Source organism: Schistocerca nitens, chromosome 3 (assembly GCF_023898315.1).
Source record: "Schistocerca nitens isolate TAMUIC-IGC-003100 chromosome 3, iqSchNite1.1, whole genome shotgun sequence".
Lineage (NCBI taxonomy): Eukaryota > Metazoa > Arthropoda > Insecta > Orthoptera > Acrididae > Schistocerca > Schistocerca nitens.
This window is the reverse complement of record NC_064616.1, coordinates 491,731,145-491,755,409: the sequence shown is the minus strand read 5'-3', so window position 1 is coordinate 491,755,409 and position 24,265 is coordinate 491,731,145. Positions and strand designations below refer to the sequence as shown.

At 41.5% G+C, this 24,265-nt stretch overlaps 1 protein-coding gene across 1 annotated transcript in view; it reads left to right on the top strand.

Moving 5' to 3' along the window:
- LOC126248419 (uncharacterized) overlaps positions 1-24,265 on the top strand; it is a 121,598-nt gene that overhangs the window by 44,244 nt on the left and 53,089 nt on the right. The window contains exons 7-8 of the mRNA XM_049949384.1: positions 11,784-11,938; positions 19,126-19,365. Of these exons, the coding sequence (XP_049805341.1) occupies positions 11,784-11,938; positions 19,126-19,365 (395 nt within the window). The remainder of the gene's footprint in view (positions 1-11,783; positions 11,939-19,125; positions 19,366-24,265) is intronic.

The following is a 24,265-nucleotide window of genomic DNA, read 5'->3' as shown; positions in this document are numbered from 1 at the left end:
TGCGTGGAAGTAAATTGTATAGTTTCTCAGTAGCTCTAACTTCTGTAGTGGCCAAACAATAAACCGAATCATGCATAACTCAGTCACTGCTGTTCTTTGTTCATATTTAGCGTTTGACTGATTCTCAGTCCATGATAGTTACTGTGTTAAATGATGTACCAGTATGTCATGGATAATAAGACAGTGAGACTGTTAACAAAGAAAAGTAGAACATTATTCAGGAAGTGGACAAAAATTCACACGTCATACGAAAGCTGAATATCCCTCCATCAACGTTAAATACGCCAGTGAGTAAATGGAAAATAATTGAAGCAGCATGTTTGGAAGAAGACAACAGCAAATGGAAACGAGTATGCGATGGTCACTTTCCATAAGTGGAAAATGTGTTCCTGGAGTGAGTGAAACAAGCTTGTGCTTCAAATACTCCAGCTGATGTTTACTATGGTTTATGGCTAAGTCAATATATTTGGCACATTGAGTTTCATTGGCAGTGTGTGCGTGAGCATTATGCTGTTGGAATATCACATCACCTTCCTGTTGCAAGAAAGGGTCTAACAGCATTCTGCGTGTACCAGCGCTTTGCTGGTTAGTGCTTCGTCCAGAAACACCAAAGGTGCACCCCAGACCAAAAGGCCTGGGCTGGACCCAGTGTGTCTTGGACGAATGCACTCTACAAGACAATACTCACCAGGTCTACATTGTACAAGCTAACGACCATCACTTGCATGCAGGCAGAATCTGCTTTCATCGCTGAATACCATGGCACTCAATTCCACCATACAAGTGATACTGTGACAGTACCAGTCAAGCTGTGTATGTTGATGCTGTGACATGAGTGGAAGACAAGCTATAGGTGTGCTTACCCATAGTCCCACTGCTAATAACTGCTTCACAACAGTTCATGTTGACATGTCTGTGTTCACAAGCCCTCTTACCTGTGCTGTGGTAGATGTATGAACTGCCACTGCTGTCCTTACAGTATGGCAGTCCTGGTGGATGGGTGTGTTGCGTGAACGTCCAGAACATCGTTTACAGATGTAAGACTGTTCACGTGATGACTGATACTAGCTTTGTTGCACAATATTTGCAGCACATCCTCTTGTATGTCGATTCTCCCAAAGGACCAGCCCACCACTCAGAAGGCCACAGTTTGACCCCTTCCAAACTCACATATGTGGCTGTAGGAAGCACAAGTGCATCTCTGTGGCATGTGATTGCCTGCTTGCTTTACACATTAGCATCATACAGAGACTTCTGGCTGTGAACATTCCCTATTAACAGCTAGACATAGATGACACTCTGGATGGTATGCCAGTATGCTGTCTGTCGACTGATGAAGTTGAAACTGTTAGCAGTACATGTTCTATCCCCCAGATGGCATATGCTGTCATCAGATCAAAATCGATGTCATCTTTCCAGGTGTAAATTTTCTTCTGCTCTCCCCCCCCCCCCCCCCTCCCCAATGTATTTAGAGCACTAGAAGTTACACACTCACATCACATGACTTTCCTGCATTTTAATTGGCTTATGATGGATGTGCACTCGTCCAATATATTGGGTTGAGCCAGTATCTCCATAGTGAACACTTTTTGCATCTTGTATACTAACACACAATCTTGAGTGTTTCTGGGTGTGATACTCCAAATGTGTTATGGGAAAGGCACATTTTGAAGTATAATTTATTGAGATAGCATGTCAGGAAGTATGGCATTGTGAGATCCCATATTACTCCAAATATGATACCCTTAATTCTGCATTTTCACAGACAAGAAAATTGAATCACTACCAAATTAGATATTCTTCGATAGTACAATTTCTTGTTTATGATGATCAAACTGTTCCACCTGTTGAATGTAAATTTGCATTGCGTTTATATCATCTTACCTACATTGATAAAGGGGGGGGGGGGTAAGGCATGTAATTTTTTTGCTCTCTCTTCCACTTTAGTTGTGATGAAATAATAAACTGAGTCAGGAAAAAAGCTTTTGACACTGTAGTATATCTGTTTGGTAAATAAAGCAAGTACGTTACTGAATAGAGGGCTGGTCAACATACACCGTTCTCTAATACTATATGTTCTGTGAGTGAGAGTGAGTGTGCTTGCTTGAACACCTACCCTTTCACTCAACCACTTGCATGACTGTGGAATATGGCTGTTGTGGTGAAACACTAATTAGCAAGCATTTATCTAGACAAAAGAACACCACCTACAGCTGTACAATAATCTTTAATGGGACATGACTGGTTTCATTGTCTATAGCAACCAGTAACAAAACAGATGGAATTGGGAGAGCCTGAGCAGTAGCCCATACCAAACTGTTCCACCTGTTGAATGTAAATTTGCATTGCATTTATGATATCATCTTACCTACAGTGATAAAGGGGGGGGGGGGTAAGGCATGTAATTTTTTTGCTCTCTCTTCTATGCTCTTGTGTCTGGGGCCATGTACGAGGATCGTTCAATAAGCAATGCCCAAAATTTTTTCCTCATAAATCATATTTATTGTTAAGAGTCAGAATTTGGTGACAGTATACTTAACATGTCTTGTCCATGTCCTATTTTTCTACGTAGTGCCCATCACTCTCTATGTCCGTACGCCAACGTTGTGGAAGAACATGTATTGCCTGCTGGTAAAAGCTCTTGTCCCTTAGGTGTAGCCATGTTTTCACTGCATGACTGACACACTTGTCATCTTCAAAGTGTGTTCCTCATACAGAATCTTTAAGTAGCCCAAAGAGATGGAAGTCTGAGGGTGACAGATCTACTGTGAGCATTCATGGAACCCATCGTGAGCACTTCTTTGAATATCCGAGTGTCTCCATCATTGCAGACACACTTCCAATTCTGAGCAACAACTGTAGAGCCAATTGTCAAGTTGTTATGCACTGGTCGGCACGAATAACGGAATCTGCAAGATTCAGGATGTCTGGAGAAGTGGCTGTGACAGGACGTCCGGAGCGTAGCTGATCATGGAGTTCTTTTTCTGCATTTCCTGAGGTTGCAACTTTCTTTACCTGTCACCCAGCTACTCTCCCATCAGCTGCAGCATCATCATACACTGCACATACATTTATGGGTGTTGACCAGGGTTTCTTTTTCTGCACGCAAGACTTCAATAACAGCATGCTGCTTATAACGCGAGTCCTATATAGGCGCCATTTTGATGCTGTACTATGGCCCTGCCATCTGCCAGAATGGTTCGAAACTTCAGTGCCACGCAGAGTAAACATCAAATATGAAGCACCAACAAAGACGTTTGTCTGTGTGTATTAATGGCTTTTTAAAAAAAATATGGGGCATTACTTATTGAATGACCCTTGTATGTTTTAGTGTACGGTTGTGTATAAGTATAGGGGATGAGGTTAAACTATTGCCCGTGGCACTCTTAGTGCCAGCCATGACATAAGTGCTATGCTCTGAGTGCCAATGCTCAGTTGCATGCTCAGTGAGACTGGTGTGTTGATAACTGTATGCGAGGGCTGTCACTAGGATGTGCAGGATAATTTGTAAGTATTCAAACCGTCGGTTTGCAATGGGTTATTGTCCAGGGTTCCTCTGTTCGATATTTTTTATTATTGGTTGTCAGTTCTTCCTCATTTTTATGGAGAATGATGTATGCACCGTTTGGCCCCTTTTATAACTGACTACTTTTGGCGTGCAACTCCTTTTTACCAGTGAAGGTTGGGGATCCCTTCTTTCTTACATCAGTGTCTTGAATGACTTAAAGTATTGTGTGTTCAGTGATTGTCATTATTAGGGTTTTGTGATCGAAATGTTATGACATGGGTCCACTGGACCATTTGGATAATCCTTCAGATTTTTTCTGTTTGGGTGTCCACCTGAGGATGTAGCTGTAGGCCATGAAACAAGTCATGTCTCATTAAAGATTATCATACAGCTGTACATGATGTTCATTTTGCAAGATGTATTACCACACCTCTGGATGCTTGGAGCACAGAGTAGTTTGTAGCAGGCATCTGTTACACCCTATGCGTATTTTCCTGGGTAAGGTATCCTGGAATCTGTTCAAATTGGCCATCTTTTTCCTATTGCCTCATGTTTTCATTAAACCAGGATGAAAACTATAACACGTCCTCTTTCTTTTTTTTTTTTTTTTTAACTTAAAAAAAGAAAGAAAGAAAGAAAACTGGGAAACCAGGGTGCTCCCTCCCAGTCAACCAAATGGTCTGGGATGGCTAGTTTTCATGAGGAAACTGTTGTAAATGAGAACATAACATGATACAACTCAATACAACTCATGTGATAAAATGTGTGTTGAAATGAAAGGAGTGGGAACTTTTTCCGCTTGTACAAACGTAAATGACTATGAGACCTAAAAGGAATAGTAAAACCAGTTCATGATTTGTGTAATGGGACCCTCCTCATCGAAACAGCCACTTCCATCAAAGCAAACTAACTGTCAAAGTGTAAACTACTGGAAGAATGTATATTACTTTAAAATGTATATTACTTTAAAAATTTTATGCCATCCTAAACTTCCATAAAAATTTCTTGGTTCACATGCCATGTCAAATTCAGATAAAATTCCGAGCTTTCAGTGATATCCACCATCATCTTTGTCACGGACTAAAACTGACTGTTGTGAGCTGGCTAGGTTCCCTCCTTTATACCCCCCAGAACGGCATACAATTGCCTGGAGTACATCCTGATTGGGCATATAGAGGTGTCCCACTCTACACCACAGAGTTTGCATTTGCTGTCTATCTAGTGTTGCAGCGCCATCCATTGAATCGGGCAGTGAACTGTGGGAAGTATTCCTCTGTGTTTTCTCCTTGTCGAGTGCATGCTTCCATGCATTGGTAAGTGCATAGCCAATGTGTCTAATGAAGTTGTTTTCACAAGGCCTGATTTCAACGTTATCTCTGTTCACATGGTCTCAGTAGTTCAAAGAGTGAGCCAGTACTCTCATTTGTTCAAACAAGATCTTGTGCTTATTTAACAGGCTGTACTCCCCCACCACTGATTTATCCAAATGGCTGTATTTAAGGTGACATTGATGCCCAACGCAGTGATTGGGAACCGTACGTGTAGACTCACCCATGTAACTCTTGCCGTGCTCGCAGCACATGTCACTGTTGACAGGCCATTGAATTCTAGTCTTCTTCTTTAAGAGAGATAGGCAGACTGTATGGATCAGTGGATATACTAATTTTCACACACTCCATTTAAAAGTAGAATAGGAAAGGGAATGATAAATAGCAATCTGAAGTACACTTGAATATCTTGACTTAGTCCCTGTCGTTCCCTCTAGAACGTAGGTCTGTGATGAAATCCTCCACCTGGTAGTACGATTTCTAGCAAGACTCTTCACTTTACTCCAGGTTTTTCCCATCCACTGCAGCTTCTCTCTCGATTGTCCTTTTCCAGGTCTGTTTGGGACAACCACATTTTCTAACTCCTGGAGGGTTTCAGTCCAACACCATCCTTTCAGCAGCTCCATCTGGTTTCCTCAATGTATGCCCAATCCTTTTCCATTTTCTTTCCTTGATTTGTATATTGATTGGTTGCTGATTTGTATTCCTCCAAAGATCTTCATTTGTCATTATATCTGGCCATCTCACATTTAACATATGCTGGAGACAGTGGTTGATAAAAACTTGGAGCCGGTTTTTTATGTGCTTACCTTCCAAGTTTCGCAACCATACAACAGAACAGCCTTCACATTACTACTGAAAAGCCTGAGTTTGGCCTTCTTTGAGATGTTTCTATTTCTCCAAACAGGGTACAGTTGTACAAATGCACCATTTGCTTTGCGTATGTGACTGTAGATGTTGTGCTCAGTGCCTCCAGTAGTCGTGACTATACTTCCGATAAAGGAAATATTGGACCTGTTCTACGTCCTCTCCATTAATGGTTAGTCTAGTCGTGATGGTCGAATTTATCTGCATTTCTTTGGTTTTGTAAACATTTATCTCGAGGCCTGCAACTTCTGCCTCTCACTGTAACGCGGCCAGTTTCTCTTCAGTGTCTTGATATCATTGTGCCATTAAGCAGATGTCGTCTGTGAAATCTAGATCTTTGAGCCCATACTGCATCTGCCATTGCACACCTCTCCTCCGTCCCCCCATCACTCTCTTCATCACATGGTCCAACACCAAAAGAAATAGTGTTGGTGAAAGAATACACCCTTGTCGTACTCCCGAATTAACTTGGAAAGGCTCTGTTAGTTCCCCATTATGTAGTGCTTGGCATTCATAGTCTTCATACATTTCCTTGATGATGATGATAATAATCTTCGTTGGAATGCCATATTTTGCAAGTGTATCCCACATGACTCTTCGATTGACGGAGTCAAAAGCCTTTGCAGAGTCAATGAAGGTAAGCTAGAGGGTGTGTTGCCTCTCTGCACTTTGTTACAGAATAATTCTGAGAGTATTGGTAAGGTCCACACAGCTTCGATGTTTTCTAAAACCTGCCTGATCTATCCTTAGCTGTGCTTTCACAGAATCCTTAATACAGTTTAAAATGATCCTTGAAAGTACCTTACTTGGTACTGACAATAGGGTACTGCCCCACCAGTTATTGCAGTTATTAACATTGCCTTTTTTGGGTATTTTCACGATAATACCTCATTTCCAATCTGTTGGCAGTTTCTCCTCTCGCCATATCTTCTCTAATAAGGTGTGCAATAACTCGACAGTGGTGTCCAAGTCTATTTCCAGCATCTCAGATGTTATATTATCTGGTCCTGGTGCCTTCCCATTCTTGATCTGCTTCAGCACTGTCCGATGCTTTCGTGGGTGCATTTACACCAATGCTGGGAGCAGGATCATTGTATTCCGTTTGTTCTTGTTCTTCTACCTCACCGCCAAGGTCTCCATTTAGAACTTCGTTAAAGTGTCCCATCCACCTACGTGATTGTTTTTCATATGTAGTTACTATCTCCCCTTTCTCCTCTGGAAGCTTTTCTTTGAGAGCATCTTAATGATATCATATAGTTCTTTCACATCCCCCCTCCATGCTGCCTGTTCTGCTCTGTCAGACTGTTCATCTATCCACCTTCTGTGGTCTCTTCTCACACTCCTTTTCACTTCTCTGCTGCTCTATAATCAGCTTGTGTCTGTGCTTTTTGTTGCCTGGTCCTGCTCTGGTTTACTGTTCCCTTGGCCTGCTTTCTATGGGTGATCATCCTCCAGGTATGTTCAGACATCCAATCTCTCCACAGGCGATTTTTAAAGCCCAGTTGTCTCTCACTCACTTGCACAAAAGTATTCTTAACTTCCATCCACATTTCCTCCATGTCCTTATTCTCAGTCATCTCCAGTTCCAGCACCTGGAATCCATTTCGGAATTCCAGCTGGAACCATCCGCTATCTGTGGATCTTTCAGTTTACCTATGTCAAATCTTCTATTTCTTGGCTCTAATATCTTTCTGGGAGCCACAATCTCCGTTCAGAAACTGGCAGTGACAAGATGGTGGTCGCTACTTGCGTAGGCTCCTCTTCCATTCTGCACATTTTCCAGGCTGCTCCTGAACTTCCTGGATAATGCGATGTGGTCAATTTGATTTTCTGTAATATGATATGGGGATACCCATATTATCTTATGACATCTCCAGTGAGAAAACAAGGTCCCTCCTATTACAAGGTCATGGCTTGCACAGAAGACACTAAATCTTTCCCCATTATCATTCGTTTCACCCAAATCATTTACTCCGATTATCTGTTCCAACCCGTCACTGATATCTCCCACCGTGGAATTTATATTTCCCATAACAATAAGGATATCTTTCTTACTCCTTTACTTACAGTCTCTTGCAGCAATTAATAGAACTCCTCTCCCTTCTCAATCTCTGATGTCTGTGGGGGCATAGCATTCGATAAGCATCACATTTTGGGACTTCGTCTTAAATCTGGCAGTCATGATCCTACTGGACACAAGTCTCCATTCTAGAAGGCTCTTCTTTGATGTCTTGGTCAACAGTATCCCAACTCCATCCCAGTGTTTCTCTTCCTCTTCAGATCCTGAGTATAAAAACAGAATTTCATCCAATGTCTGCATTTCAGCAAACTCCGGCCACCTCACTTCACTCAATCTCAGGATATCAAGCTTATACTTATTCATTTCCCTGGTCACTTGTTCCAGCTTGACTCTCCCTCAAGGTTCATATATTCCAAAAGCCAATTTTCGTTTTCCTTTTCATGCCAAAGGTCATCACCAGTTTATCCATCCAGTTTTGTATTCTTGTCTCGGTTTCAGTAATCATGTTATTTAAGAAGGGTAGGTGATTGGCCCACCGCTTCCGATTGCCTTGGAGGGGCTGCGACCTAATCGCCCAGGCACTGACGATTTACCAGATGTTCTGCATATGAGTTTTTCATTTTCTCCACAACCCTATACGTGGTTTAACCGCCAGCATCGGTTAAGTGGGGGAAATGAAAAGGTAAAGAAAAAGGATGGGCTAGGGATAGGAAAACGATAAGAGACAGGTTTTCAATAGTTCGTTGTGGGACACACTTGGTCTGGCTCCTCCCTTTTGGCCTGTCCAGCATGGGTGACCTTGCTGGTAGCTTTGTTACCACCGGCATAGCCCTTCGGATCCAGAGCATGCAAACCTCCTCACTCACACGGATAGTGCTACATTAAGACAGTGTTCCATGAGGAGGACACTTGAATATCTACAGTACAGTAATTTATTGAGTATGTATGTAAATGAACATTTTTTTACAATAGCATGTGTCCTTGATTTGCAAAAAGTGTCAGTCATTGTGTTGTTGATAAATATGTTGCAGTTACAATAGACTATACATGGTGTACCATACTCATTTGAGTTTGTGGATGAATGTGAAATTTTTAGCATTTCTCGACAGTTACCTGATTATTTTTTTCCGATGCTGCAAAATGAGTTATGTGGTTTAAACGTGAGAAAACTATAAATTTATGAGACAATGAGCAGGCGGAGGGTGAAGTTTTGGGGATATCAGTTATGGTAAAGTAAAAGCAATAAATCAAATAGGTAAGGCATGGCACACACGCACACGCATGCTTGAACGCCCCCCCCCCCCCCCCCCCCACACACACACACACCTTCCATTGCTAATGATGGAACTCCACATCTTCATGGGAAGAAATTCCACAAGGACTGATCATGTGTCATCTACTGTTTTTGTTCCATGGTAGTGATCTGTTTTATTTGAACACAGAGGCAGAATTAGTCCTTTTTTTGCAGATGATATAAGTATTGTTGAAGTTGAATAAAAATCATCAAAAGAAAAAGAGTAAATTGGCTTTTGTGAAAGATATGACTGGTTGATCGCATATAAGTTAGTTTTGAATTTTGTCAATGAAAATTATTTTATTACTGCCAAACATATTCTGTGTTCCAGTCAATCCAGTACATCAGTAGGATACAAACGACATAGTAGATAGTTTTAAGTTCATGGGAGTGCATATTGATGAAAACTGTTAGACAAGCAATGTAGTAAAAAGTTTTGGTTCTGCTACTTCAGTCGTAAGAGTAATTGACAACTTTAGGGACACAGAAATGAGTAAGTTAATATATTTTGAATGTTTTCCATTGTTGTTGTCACAAGTTTTGTAGTAGTACTGATACATTCACATATGCAGTCCTAGAAGAAGAAATTATCTGCACCACTCTGTAATGAAATTAACTTTGATGTGTAAAGGAATGAAATGCTGAACACACAAAGAAGTGAAATAGACATCCGTTAAACTCTTTCACAATCTACTCATGAAAATAAAATGTCTGACAGATTACAGAAGTGTTTTCAAGTGCTGGTTGAAGTTGTTACTACTTAACAAGTATGGCTAAATTATAGGAGAATTATTGAATAGAAGTAAGTAGTCATATTTTGTTAAGAAGTGTGCATCTTTGGTTGACTTGTCCTATTACATTCAAGTTCATTGAGATTGTGATCTATGGTAAATAACCATGCAAAAAACGAGGTGGTGTTAGAGATGATCAGAAATCCAGTTGGTAAACCATTTAACCACATGCCCTGCTGTTCAGGACTGCCTGAGCCTCTTGTGAAGTTTGCACTTGCAGCAGCTTGAAGGTTAATGCTATGTTTGAAGAATCATATGCTTCCATGTCAGTTTTAGTTTCAGATGATTTTGTCCTTGGTTCAGTAATTATTTAAAAAAGTTGTGGGTGTGAGCACACAGCCGAGTGAAGCTTTTCCATTTAAGAGAAACAGCAAAATATAATACCAGATCCATAACTTATGTAGTTCATTAATTAGGTGAATTTTCTATAGATTATTGGAATGATTCTTTTATCAAAATGATGTGGAACAAGCTAGCATGTATGTACTTGATTAGTGTTAAAATTAATGAACACAGATTGTCCCATATTGTGTAAATGTAGATAGTGTAGAGAAGCATTAATTTCCTGAATTGGAAGTTCTTTAACTCCTCATCCTTCTTTCTACCTCAAGTACTTGTTCTTTAAGTTGTCTTTGTGTGTGTTCATTTTTTATATGCTACATTGCTGCTAGTCATATTACATCATCCACCTTCTAAGCTGAGAGGTCGTGACGTCTGACTGCCATGCAGCAGGCTTGGCTTCGATTCCTGGCTGGGTCGGAGATTATCTCTGCCCGGGGACTGGGTGTTATGTCGTCCACATCATTGACACGAGATCAGCCAATGTGCCTTCAACTGAAAAGACTTGCAACTCGGCGGCCAAACTTCCCCAGGTGGGGACTCTTGGCCATCAATGCCATACGATCATTTCATTTCATATTAAATCAAAGCATTCTGTATGATAATATCTCTACCCCACAGTAGTACAGATTCTACTGCTATTGTCTCCATTTTTAATTGGGCTTCTGTACACCTTAAACACAGTCAGTTATTTTCAGGACTTAGTTGATAATGCCTTACCAGGTCTTCATCTGTTCTTCTCTCTTCGGACACCCATCACAACCATCTACACTACGAGAGGTGGCACAGTCATTAGGTGTTGAATGCATATTTTAAAGGACAGTGCTTCAAAAAGAATCCTTGTCCAGCCATGCAGATTTATGTTTCGCGAAGCTTCCCTTATTTACTTAATACATATGCAAGGATGGTGCCTTTGAAAGGTCATAATCTATTTTCTTGCCATATGTGCTTCATCTCCAATGACCTCTTCGTCTATGGGATGGTAAACGATATACTTTCTAACTCCAACCGGGAGGACGACGGTTCAATCCCGCGTCCGGCCATCCTGATTTAGGTTTTCCGTGATTTCCCTAAATCGCTCCAGGCAAATGCCGGGATGGTTCCTTTGAAAGGGCATGGCCGACTTCCTTCCCTGTCCTTCCCTAATCTGATGAGACCAATAACCTCGCTGTTTAGTCTCTTCCCCCAAACAACGCATCTAACTCCAACCACAGCCAGTTTTACGTGTAATGTTTCAAGAAGCCGTGGTCATCTTCATTCTTGGACAAAACAAAGAGTTTGTTAATTTTTGTTCCAAACAATATCAAATTTTAAATTAACAGATATAAACCTGGTTTATTACCTCATTATGAATGCCAAGGAAAATGTAAAGTCGTGATAAAAAGCATTATTTTCCAGATCACAAATAAGTTTTCTCTAATCCATTATTCCATTTCACATGGTTACAAAGTCTCATCTTATTTAAACTTACTTAAGAAATATTCTGCCTCACTTTAGACACATTGGTGTCATTCTGTGTTACACTCTTATAAACAGTAATTCTGTTAAGGATAGAAGCGAGGTAAGCTGAAGTATTAGTGTTGTAAGTTTTCCACATTCTTTGTATTCATTCATGCACCTTTTTCTTTTTTTCCAGTCAGAAAGATTATGTGTGTTTTGATTTTGTGCCCCAGCACCATAATATCATCAGATATCGCCGTGGTATAGCAGTTATAAAAGATGATTTCCATACAGTCTGTTCTTGGGTTCAGTTCAAAAATAAGGAAGCCTGGAAATATGATCTTTATTTATGTAAGTCACATTTAACTTCTATCTTGATGCAAAAATAGGTATTTGATTGTTGTTATAGGAAGTTCTTGTCATTCACGTGAATGTATTTCTCATTTCTAATTTTAAAATGTTTATGTAGCAAATTTCTGAGGCAAAAGTTTCAGAATTACTTCTCTGAAATTAATTGCCTAATGAGTAATCCCTGTGTAGCAGATTTTTTAGACACACACACACACACACACACACACACACAGAGAGAGAGAGAGAGAGAGAGAGAGAGAGAGAGAGAGAGAGAAAATGGCAACTACTCATCTGTATTGACTGATGTGTGGAGCATAGAAACACATAACAGGAAACACTATTATGCCAGCTTTCAAGCTGTTGCATTTTTTCTCGTAAAAGTGCACACAACCCCACAGACACCCAAATGCAGGCTCCCATTGCCACAGCGAGACTGGTTATAGATTATTGAAAAAGGATCATCGCATTGTAATTCAGAAGAACACAGGCACTGGAGTATTGTAATTATCCACTGACACCAGGCAAGTGACTTTCAAGTAAAATGTCTCCCCTGTATGGGAACATACATAATGGATGTCAAAAGTACAGGATGTAGACACATGGTTGCCAGAATATGGAAGTTTGGGTCTGGCCTTGAGTCATGCTCAGTTAGCCAAATGATAAGGTGACTGCTCACGATAAGCGGGAAATCCTGGTTCGAGTCCTGGTACAGCACAAATTTGCGTTGTCATTGTTCCATTATACAGCTAATGGTTGCCCATATTTGCAACTGTGAATACATTTTATGTATTTCATAATGGCTATAGTTGCCGCAGTGCCTGTTCCTTTGTACATACATACATACATACCTGAAGGAACATTGTGTTGTAATTCAGAATAACAAATGCTGACCCTACGACTTATCTTAGAGTATAGATTAAGGAAGGGCAACCCTATGTTTCTAGCATTTGTAGACTTAGAGAAAGCTTTTGACAATGTTGATTGGAATACTCTCATTCATAATCTGAAGGTGGCAGGGGTAAAATACAGGGAGCGAAAGACTATTTACAATTTGTACAGAAACCAGATGGCAGTTATAAGAGTCAAGGGGCATGAAAGGGAAGCAGTGGTCAGGAAGGGAGTGAGACAGGGTTGTAGCCTATCCCGGATGTTATTCAATCTGTATATTGAGCAAGCAGTAAAGAAAACAAAAGAAAAATTCGGAGTAGGTATTAAAATCCATGAAGAAGAAATAAAAACTTTAAGGTTCGCCAATGACATTGTAATTCTGTCAGAGACAGCAAAGGACTTGGAAGAGCAGCTGAACGGAATGGACAGTGTCTTGAAAGGAGGATGTAAGATGAACATCAACAAAAGCAAAAAGAGGGTAATGGAATGTAGTCGAATTAAATTGGGTGATGCTGCGGGAATTAGATTAGGAAATGAGTTTTGCTATTTGGGGAGCAAAATAACTCACAATGGTCAAAGTAGAGAGGATATAAAATGTAGACCGGGAATGGCAAGGAAAGCGTTTCTGAAGAAGAGAAATTTGTTAACATCGAATTTAGATTTAAATGTCTGGAAGTCGTTTCTGAAAGTATTTGTATGGAGTGTAGCCATGTATGGAAGTGAAACGTGGATGATAAGTAGTTTAGACAAGAAGAGAATAGAAGCTTTCAAAATGTGATGCTACAGAAGAATGCTGAAGATTAGATGGGTAGATCATATAACTAATGAGGAGGTATTGAACAGAATTTGTGGCACAACTTGACTAGAAGAAGGGATCTGTTGGTAGGTCATTTTGTGAGGTATCAAGTGATCACCAATTTAGCATTGGAGGGCAGTGTGGAGGGTAAAAATCATAGAGGGAGACCAAGAAATGAATACACTAAGCAGATTCAGAAGGATGTAGGTTGCAGTAGGTACTGGGAGATGAAGAAGCTTGCATAGGATAGAGTAGCACGGAGAGCTACATCAAACCAGTCTCTGGACTGAAGACCACAAGAACACTGCAATATCATGCTGTAGGAGGTGTTGGGTGGATGTATAGGACAGATCCTGCACCTATACCAACCATAAGAGAATGACCCATAGGGTGCAGCATTGGAAATAGGATGAACAGGAATAGTCTGTAGGTTGGGTGGTTGGCAGAGTACTACATTCTGCAATGTGGGTAGGATTTTGGATAAAATACCCCTCATCTCAGGACATGACAAGAAGTCATCAGAGACCTGGTGAAAGATGCAGTTGAGATTTTCATGGCTGTGGTGATACTGGGCCATTAGTGGGGTGATAGTCAGTGGCTGGTTAAAAGATTTAATGGTGTCAGAAGACAAGATGGCATAGGAGATATGTTATGGATGAGCTGAGTAGGATATTGTTTGTCAGTAGAGGCTCTGCTGAGGTTATCAGTATATTTTGACAACTCCTGTTTTCTGCTGCAGATGCAGCGTCCATGAGTAGTGAAGCTGTTAGGAAGAGATGTTTCGACACGGAACAGGCTATAGCTGTCAAAGTAGATATAATGTAGGTGCATTTGATGTGAACGGGCATATTTATGGACCCAACTGAGAGGTGAAGATCAACATCTAGGAATGTGGCTTGTTGAGTTGAGAAGGTCAGAATGTTTTTGGCTAGGAGGATTAGGAAAGAGGTGGTGAGTTTGGTATCAGGACACCGTGAAAGTAGTGTTCGATGGCCTCATGGCCATTGGCATGGGGGATGTTGGTGTACAAGGATGTCGTATCCAGTGACCACAAGGAGTCTGGTGGAAAAGCGTCGGGAACAGTGGAGAGGTGGTGATGGAAGTGAGTAGAGTCTTGAGTGTAGGATTGGAGGTTACAGACAGTAGCTTGGAGGTGCTGGTCAACAAAGACAAGATATTTGTTCTGTGGGAGCATTCTGTCCAGCCACAGTGGGACAACCAGTGGGGAGACCTGTGGTGAGGGATTTGTGGAGTTTGGGGAAGGTGTCAGAAAGTTGGCGGAGGACCTGTCACATAGTTACTACAATTCCAGACCACTGTGGTGGAATCTTTCCTGGCAGGAAGGATGTTAAGATCTGGATTAGTTCTTAAAAACAGTTTCATTTGTCCCAGAAGACAGACGGCATCCCCAAAGAAGCAGATCTTTTCTTATTTTTTCTGCCTTTGCTCTTGTGGAGTGTACGAGGTCTGTTCAAAAGATTCCAGAATATTCACAGTTTTGCACCAATCGTGTGTGGTAGCGAAATGCAGTTGGGATCCCTGCACACGCCTGTGTTTAATATGTAACTGCTGGAAGTTTCATTGTCATGTGTCTTAGATATTGTCCAGTGCTGTATTGAGTAGAATGTTGTGTCGCACAGTTTGCAAATCTTGAGGTGGCAGAGTTAGAGGAGCAATGTGTCTGCATTAAATTTTGCATGAAACTCAAGAAAACCTTTACAGGGGCACACAAAATGATGCAGGAAGCCTATGATGATGAGTGATTAAGCCGTACTCAGTGTGATTAATGGTTCACACAGTTTAAAAATAGCTGGATGGATGATGACCTTCATTCAGGATGCCCTTCGATGTCTGCCAATGATGCTTGTATCAGAAATGTCATTGAAACTGTGCATGCAAATCAAAGATTGCCAGTCAAAGAGGTTGCAGAAGAATAAAACATTTCATTTGGATCATGCCATGAGATCCTGACACAGCATCTTGGAATGCTCCTATTACCAGCAAGTTCGTCCCATGGCTCATGAGTCAAGACAGGAAAGACCTTCGTCTCACAATCAGTGAAGAGCTTTTGAATTGTGCAAATGAGAACTAGGTGTTCCTTAAGAGAATCATAACTGGTGATGACACATGGATCTACGGTTATGATGTTGAGACCAAGGTTCAGTCTTCACAATGGGCCGGAAAAGGTTCTCAAAGATAAAAAAAAGTTCATCAGCCCAAGTGAAGTGTCCTAGACATGCTGATAGTTTTCTTTGACTTTGAAGGGTTAGTTCATCATGAATTTGTACCACAGAGACAAACTGTGAATTGATGGTACTATCGGGACTTGTTGGGACACCTGTGAGAAAATGTGAGAAGGAAATGGCCTGAAATGTAGTGAGACAATTTGTGGCTCTTGCATCATAACATACTCTCACATTCATCCTTGTTGGTGTGTGACTATCACCAAAAAGATGAAATCATGTACGGCACATCCTCCATACTCTCCAGGCCTGGCCCTTGCAGAATTTTTTTATTTCTAAAGTTAAAACCCTGTTAAAAGAACGAAAATGAGGATAGGCAAGATGTGGGGAGGGAGGGGGGTGGGGTTAGTGGAAAGGAGAGAAGTAAAAAGACTGGGTGCTATGGTGGAATGAGGGCTGTGTAGTGCTGGAATGGGAATGGGGAAGGGGCTGGATGGGTGAAGACTGACTAACAAAGGTTGACACCAGGAGTGTTATGGGAATGTAGGATTTATTGCAGGGAATGGTCCCACCTGCGCAATTCAGAAAAGTTGGTGTTGGTGGGAAGGATCCATATGGCACAGGCTTTAAAGCAGTCATTAAAATGAAGGATGTCATGTTTGGCAGCATTCTCAGCAACATGGTGGTCCACTTGTTTCTTGGCCACAGTTTGTCGGTGGCCATTCATGTAGACAGGCAGCTTGTTGGTTGTCATGCCCACACAGTGGTTGCAGCTTACCTTGTAGATCACGAGACTGGTTTCACATGTAGCCCTGCCTTTGATGGGATAGGTAATGCTTGTGAGTGGACTAAAGTAGGTGGTGGTGGGAGGATGTATGGGGCAGGTCTTGTATCTAGGTCTATTACAGGAGTACGAGCCATGAGGGGTTGGGAGCAGGTGTTGTGTAGGGATGGAGAAGGATATTGTGCAGGTTCAGTGGATGGCAGGCTACCGCTATGGGAGGGATGGAAATGATAGTGGGCAGGACATTTCTCATTTCATGGCAAGGCAAGATGCATTCGAAACCCTGGAGGAGAATGTAATTCAGTTGCTCCAGTCCTGGTTGGTACTGAGTTACGAGAGGAATGCTCCTCTGTGGCTAGAGGGTGAGACTTTGGGAGGTGGTGGGAGACTGGAAAGATAAGGCAAGGGAGATTTGTTTTTGTGCAAGGTTGGGAGGATACTTCTGGTCAGTGAAGGCTTCAGTGAGACCCTAGGTACATTTCGAGAGACCGCTCGTCACTGCAGATGCGATGGGCATGAGTGGATAGGCTGTATTGAAGGGACTTCTTGACATGGAACAGGTGGCAGCTGTCGAATTGGAGATATTGCTTATACTTAGTAGGTCTGATATGGATGGAGGTATTGATGTAGCCATCTTCGCGGTGCAGGTCAACTCAACAAGCCACTTTCCTAGACCTCCACCTCAAAGATGGTTACATCAGTACCTCCATTCATATCAAACCTACTATGCACCAGCGACACCATCACTTTGACAGCTGACACCCATTCTATATCAATAAGTCCCGTTCACACAGCCCAGCCACCCATGGTCATCGCATCTGCAGTGACGAGCAGTCTCTCCTGCAATATACTGAGGGTCTCACTGAAGACTTCGCAAACCAAAATTATCCTCCCAACCTGGCACAAAAACAGATCTCCTGTGCTTTATCTTTCCAGTCTTCCACCACCTCCCAAAGTCCCACTGTCCGGCCACAGAGGAGCATTCCCCTCCTAACTCAGTACCAACCAGGACTGGAACAACTGAATTACATTCTCCTCCAGGGTTTCGACTACCTCTTGTCCTGCCCTGAAATGAGAAATGTCCTGCCCACTATCCTTCCCACCTCTCCCACAGCGGTAGTCCGCCATCCATCGAACCTGCGCAATATACTTGTCCATCCCTACACAACCCCTGCTCCTAACCCCTTACCTCATGGCTCATGCCCCTACAATAGACCTAGACGCAAGACCTGTCCCGTAAATCCTCACACCACCACCTACTCCAGTCCGGTCACAAACATCACCTATCCCATCATAGGCAGGGCTACCTGAGAAACGAGTCATGTGATCTACAATGTAAGCTGCAACCACTGTGCTGTATTCTATGTGGGTGTGACAACCAACAAGCTGTCTGTCCGCATGGGTGACCACCATCAAACTGGTTAAGAAACAAGTGGACCACCCTGTTGTTGAGCATGCTGCCAAACATGACATCCTTTATCTTAATGACTGCTTCACAGCCTGTGCCATATAGATCCTTCCCACCAACACCAACTTTTCAGAACTGCGCAGGTGGGAACTTTCCCTGCAATAAATCCTACATTTCCATAACCCTCCTAGTGTCAACCTTTGTTAGTCATTGTCCTCACCCATCCAGCCCCTCCCCTGTTCCCATTCCAGGACTACACAGCCCTCATTCCACCATTGCATACAGTCTTTTTACTTCTCTTCTTTTCCACTAACCCCATCCCCCACTCTCCCCATGTCTCACCTATCCTCTGTCTAACCTGCAGCACTCCGCTGTCCACCACCCCTACCCTACTCTTCCTCCCCCTCCGCTCTACAGCCTGCTCCTTAACACCACCCAGTCGCCACTCCCATCATGCACTGGTGCTGCTACTCACAGTGTGGCCTCAAGCTTTATTAGTGATAGCCTTTTTGTTGTGCCTATCTGTGACTCAGCATCTCTGCTATATGATGAGTAGCAACTTTCCTTTTCAAAAAATTGTGCAGGAGAGTATTTCAAAGGAGATACACAATAAGTAAAAGTTAAGTGTAGAAAAATTTTGTGGACAAAGTTCCGCGATTTTTTGAACAGACCTAAATGTTTTGATTACATGTTTACTAGCACCACCTTGTGTACAATGAAATATAAGCCCTTCAAAGTCATAAGTGAATTCTTTGCATCATTTATAAACTCCAAGTCAGATTAAGGCTTGTGAATTAGTTGTAGTATTTGAGTGAACAACTTCAGTAAATTCTGTGCCTTCACATTTCCACACATGTGTGAGCAATTACCAAGTGTGTTTGGGGGGTTAGATTTCAATTTTATAGTGGTAGGTTGTGAATGAAACACATTAAGAAAGGCAGGATATTGATGTAAAGTCAAATCCAGAATGTAGTACCTATAGAAGATAATTGCTTTCAGCAGTAAGAATGTTGTTTTAGTAACATATAACAACAAAATTTCAGGGATGTTTTTTATGATTTCATACAGTTTTAAATTTACCATAGCTTCTGATTTGTGTGACATGCTATTCATAATATTTTGTTGCAGCAAAGAGACCAGTACCTGTTCAGTGTCCTGTGGCAGGAAAATTTAATTTCACACAGCGTGGGGATGTTCCATTCGAAACCCGTATTCTTGGAGGTGTTACACTGTCACCAAGACCTAACATCTATTGCAAACAGAATATATCAGACTTCTCTGTGTGTGACATTGAACAGAAAGAAATTGCAATTGATGAAACTTACTGCCTTAGTGTGGATCATTTGGGAAGACCTGTTGATATATACAGTAAGTATTCATTTTCTGAATTGGAAGTTCTTTTACCATCATCCTTTCATTCTACCTCAAGTAGTTGCCATTCCCTAGGTTGCCTTTGGCTGCTCAGTGGTCAAGAGGCAGACTAAAAATCTAAGGATGTCAGGTTCAATCCCTGATCAGTTTTAAGATTTTTATCTGTTACTTCTCACTTCTTTCACCTGTGGCAATGTTAGTAGATGTGAAAAATGCTGATTTGTACTGTGGTTCGGAATCCACATTTAACTCTAGTTCCCCTGTAACTGGCTAGGAAAGTCAGTTCAAAGTTGAGAAAGAGGCAACAGCATACCACCATCAACAGAATTTGAATCTGTACTCTCAGGTCTTGTTCTATGTATGAACACACAATTAATTGTAGCTGGAAATATGAACATATATTTTCTGAACAACAGCACTTTCATATCAAAACTCATGCACATACTTTCCTGCTCAAACCTTATAGTGACTGCACTTGGGCTTTCTCAGCATACAGCAGACACTCATACGTTTTTCGATATTTTCGTAACCTAAAGTCCCAGTAGCGTAATTCACATGGATCAAATCTGTGCACCTTGTTTGTCTGCTCATGATCTAATGTTCATGACCTACTCGTTGCAGTGCCCAAAAAAACAAACCACAAATGGCAACTTTCAGAGATTTTAAGTGTATAAATATGTCTGTTCTTGCAGAGGAAGTATATATATTTGTTGGCAGACAAAGGCAGGAAGTGACTCTGATGTAAATGATTAAGTATCTAATTTCACTGATACACTCAATAATTTGCACAATAAATGCACTCCTATTAAAAGAGAAACTGGTTAAGAGTAAGGAGAAAACATCCACCATGGTGTACATACCACCTCAGACACCTTATGAGTAGGGTGGCGATTCTTTTGGAAAACCGTAAGTTCTCAGGGAATTACATTGTACTGGAAAAATTGGGGAAATCTCGAGGAATTTCAGGAATTTGATAAAATCTCAGGGCATTCTGCATTTTTAACCTAGCATTGAAAATTAATTTTCGTGAGTTTTATAAATCACAAATTTTAAAATACTTAATATCTCAAAGTGTGCTAATTAAGTATTATTCCACATAAATTATCGGTATTTAAAAACTGTGATTAAGCTAATGGGCTTATGGCTGACACATAGCTGAGAGGAAAGAAAAGTCATTATTGCAGCATGTTGTCCCCATCCCCCCTGCTCACTATTAATTTCATCAGGGGCTCCTTGACATTGTCTTCCTCCTCACAACTGGAATTCTCGGGGAATTTTTTTTCCAAGTTTGGTGAGTAGCCACCCTGATGTGTGCTGGAAACTGCAAGATGCCACTGGGCTATGTCTACACATAAACATTGCTTTTATCTGAACCAAATGACCCTGTTTGAAATGTGGATCACACCTCCTTCCCTCCCGCAATTCAGATGTATTCAATAAACTGTGTACAGTGGAAATGGGAAGAGAAGGGGCATCCTGACAAGTGAGTCTTTGTTGTGGTTCTTGTAGAAGTTATTAATGATCAAATGGTTCATCTCTAAATACTGAATTGAAAGAGTAGTAATTTACACCATTTTTTATTACAAAATATTCCTCACGAGGAACAGCACAGGTAAAAAAAAAGGTATAGTTAACTCTCTCACACACTGAAGATGAGTAGCAATTTTAATATGAAAATCAAGTAGTTAAACAGTTACCAGAAATTGGACAGCAAAGTTCATGGGGAAAGGAAGAAAATAGCCTGGTAACAAACTCTTATCAGACATTGTGATAAGTGTCATTCTGGTGGAGTAAGGAAAATATATGCAATAAGCCAAACAGCTGAGTCATGGTTAAACCATCAACTGCCAGAGCATGATTTAAAGTGAAATCCTCCATGTTTTAACTGAAAATGTGCCTTATCCATTCTCAACACTAACATCTCGCCTCGCTTTGCTGCCAGAACTTACCAACTTTAAGAGACGAAAAGATGAGCTGTGACTTCAGCAGTGGCAGAAGGCACCTGCACGGCAAGTGCTGCCTGCATCCTGCACAGAGGGTGAATGGCTTGCCTCGATCCCTGTGTATACGAAGAGAACTGCTATTGAGTGGTCCCAAGTCCTGACAGAGAATACTTTAATGACTACACTTCTCTGAGCTCTCTGTGGAAAGACCGCCAAAAATCACTGGTTGTCTAGTCAGACAGAATATTAGAAACATTGCCAGTGAGAGGCCATGTAGCAAACATTTTCCTCTCTCTTCCAAAAGGTTTGTTATTATTTGAGCCAATCTCTTAACTTTTCAGGTTACACAAATTTACAGTAATTTAGTGTTAGACCTACACCTGGGAAAATTTGTGAAGGCCTGGTCAGTGTAAGAGAATGCTAGCTTCTGCCCCTACCAAAGTTGATGCCTGTTCTCCCACTTTTGACTAATTTTTAGGGTGTCGTTCTATCAATGAGTGCTTCAATTTCTCATGCTAAAACCTGAGGTCAATTACCTACATATGTAGGTGGCAGAGTGACATGGCAGTGAAATTCAGGAGTGGGCCTAATGCGTGAGATAGCATTTCACGTCCCCCACACAATCTTATGTGCAGTCCAAACTGCTGCATAAATTTACAGAAGCCTCCTCTTTGCTCATTGGACCTCCTCCAGCCGCAATATTGTCATATTCCAAACCGTGTCTAATGTGCATGTGGTTGCCTTGCTACAGCCTCTGCAAGATATTATCAGCACCCGAGACAATTGCCGAGGATCTCTGGACATGATCTGTGCATGACGCTACATGCAGTAGTGAGGTGAGTGGTCAGTGTCCACAGAATGTGCTCAGTATTGGGAGGTGGCAGAGGATGAATCATCCATCCTGCTAGTGACTTGCCAGGGTCCAGGTATGTGCTGTGTCCTCACTCTCTGCAGTACAGGATCGTTTTGCTGCCAGTGGCCAGTGGAGGGCTGCACCAAGACTAAGAAAAAGCTCTAGCTAGCCCCACGTGCAAACCCATATGCAATTAATGGAAAATATTTTGTTCCGTAGGGAAATTGTAACCTCCATAATCATCTTTATGATTAATTTACATATCAAAACCTGCATTTTACTTACACAAAAGAAAAAAGATCTCTCCATCTCATGAATGAGTAGCTAATGCTTTTAACAAAAATGAAACTGACTGGCTGGCTGTATCCTGACATGTTTCATAACCTTCCAATCTGGGGAAAATTTGTGCCAATGATGTCACACTTATATTAATCACAGTAAGGCTTCACTTACAGAGAAGAAAGATGTGGTTGCTACTCCAGGGCACAGTTACAGTGAGTACCATGGCCTACTCGTAGTGTAATTCTTGGAAGATCATCGTACGTCATAGGTGGTGGTGGGGGGGGAACTGAGGCCCGGAGTTGTCCAGTTGATGCAAGTAGATCATGTGATCACTGCTCAGCTCTGTGTTCCAGGTCCCCACACTCCATTCAGCATAGTTCCGACGTTTTCTTAAGGACACCACCCATGGATGGTGACAATATGTTTGAAGTATCCCAAAGTATTTACACCTATCAAAACAAACCTCATGCTGCCCATTATGCTTAAGGTACAAAAGGAAGCCCACTTAGACTGCTTCAGATGGCATCCTTGTCACCTCCCAAAGTCGTCATACACTCGCTGCTTCATCACATAGTCCCATCATGTCAGAGATCTTGTACAACACAACACACACAACCAACAACAATCAGTGCGGAAACAATGACATGGAGCAAATTCTGCTGCATTAATTTTTAATTATCCTTCAGTGCATGACAGTTACAACTACTTTATTCCACAACAAGAACAAAATGTAAATGTGATTTGACATACATTCATTTTACTCCTTACAGTCCATCTGAGTCATGTAAAACCCCTTATCACTAGCTTCGGTTAAGCTTGGATGGATCAAGTTCACCGTCTATCATAGCTGATAGTGCACTTCTGTTCCAAAGGCATGGTTTTCGCATTATCCACCCTTCTGCTTCAGCCTGGTGATCCTCTCAAACCTACTTCAAACACCAGGACAGAACATACGGCGTTAGTTTGCTACATACCAATCACTTGTGTATGTTAATAGCTGCTGGATGCCACAAACTGTACTTGAGTTACCCTCTTTCTCATCTGTGACTCATTCCACATCATCGTGTTGCAGGGAACTTTCTCACTAATCATCATTCTGCGTCCCCTATGACTACAATTAAACCATAAAAAAATAAAAAATTGGCATCCATTTCACAGGGCCCTCACATACTCGCAACATGGACTTATCAGTTCTTATTAAGTTTCCCACTAACCACTATTCATCCCATCTCTCTCCTCTGCAACCTAATACACACTTTCTACTACACCGCAGACATCACAAAACAAAACTGAAGCAACCAAAATTCCAGCATGCCAACAAAGACTAGACTCTGGTCTTCAGGAAACAACTAACACTCAGATTTTACTCAGCTTATCTTACGAACACACATACTTATCACCTCCTCCAAGGAATCGTCACTACTCTGACAAGATTCGCAAAATAACATAGTCCGTGTCTCGTGCTACTTTACTAATATCTCAACTTGACTGCACAGTTAACACCTCACAAGATAGACAACGCCACCAGCAGATGCCTTAATTCACTGGAAAATGGAACTCTGGGTCAAAACTCCTCTTGGCTTTCTTGGTGGACAACAGAAACTGAAAGTGACCCAGTATCGCACTCATAGTTTATCATTCTACATGACCAACAGAAGGTATGCACCTTCTTTCCTATGGAATACTTAAAATTTGTCAATAACTATGAACTTGAGACCAGAACCTTTCTGATACTGAAATCAGTTTGTCCCCAATAACCTAATTATGCTACCAAACTAGACTTTTCATGCATCTTGTCTCATTCCTATATTTTTATTCA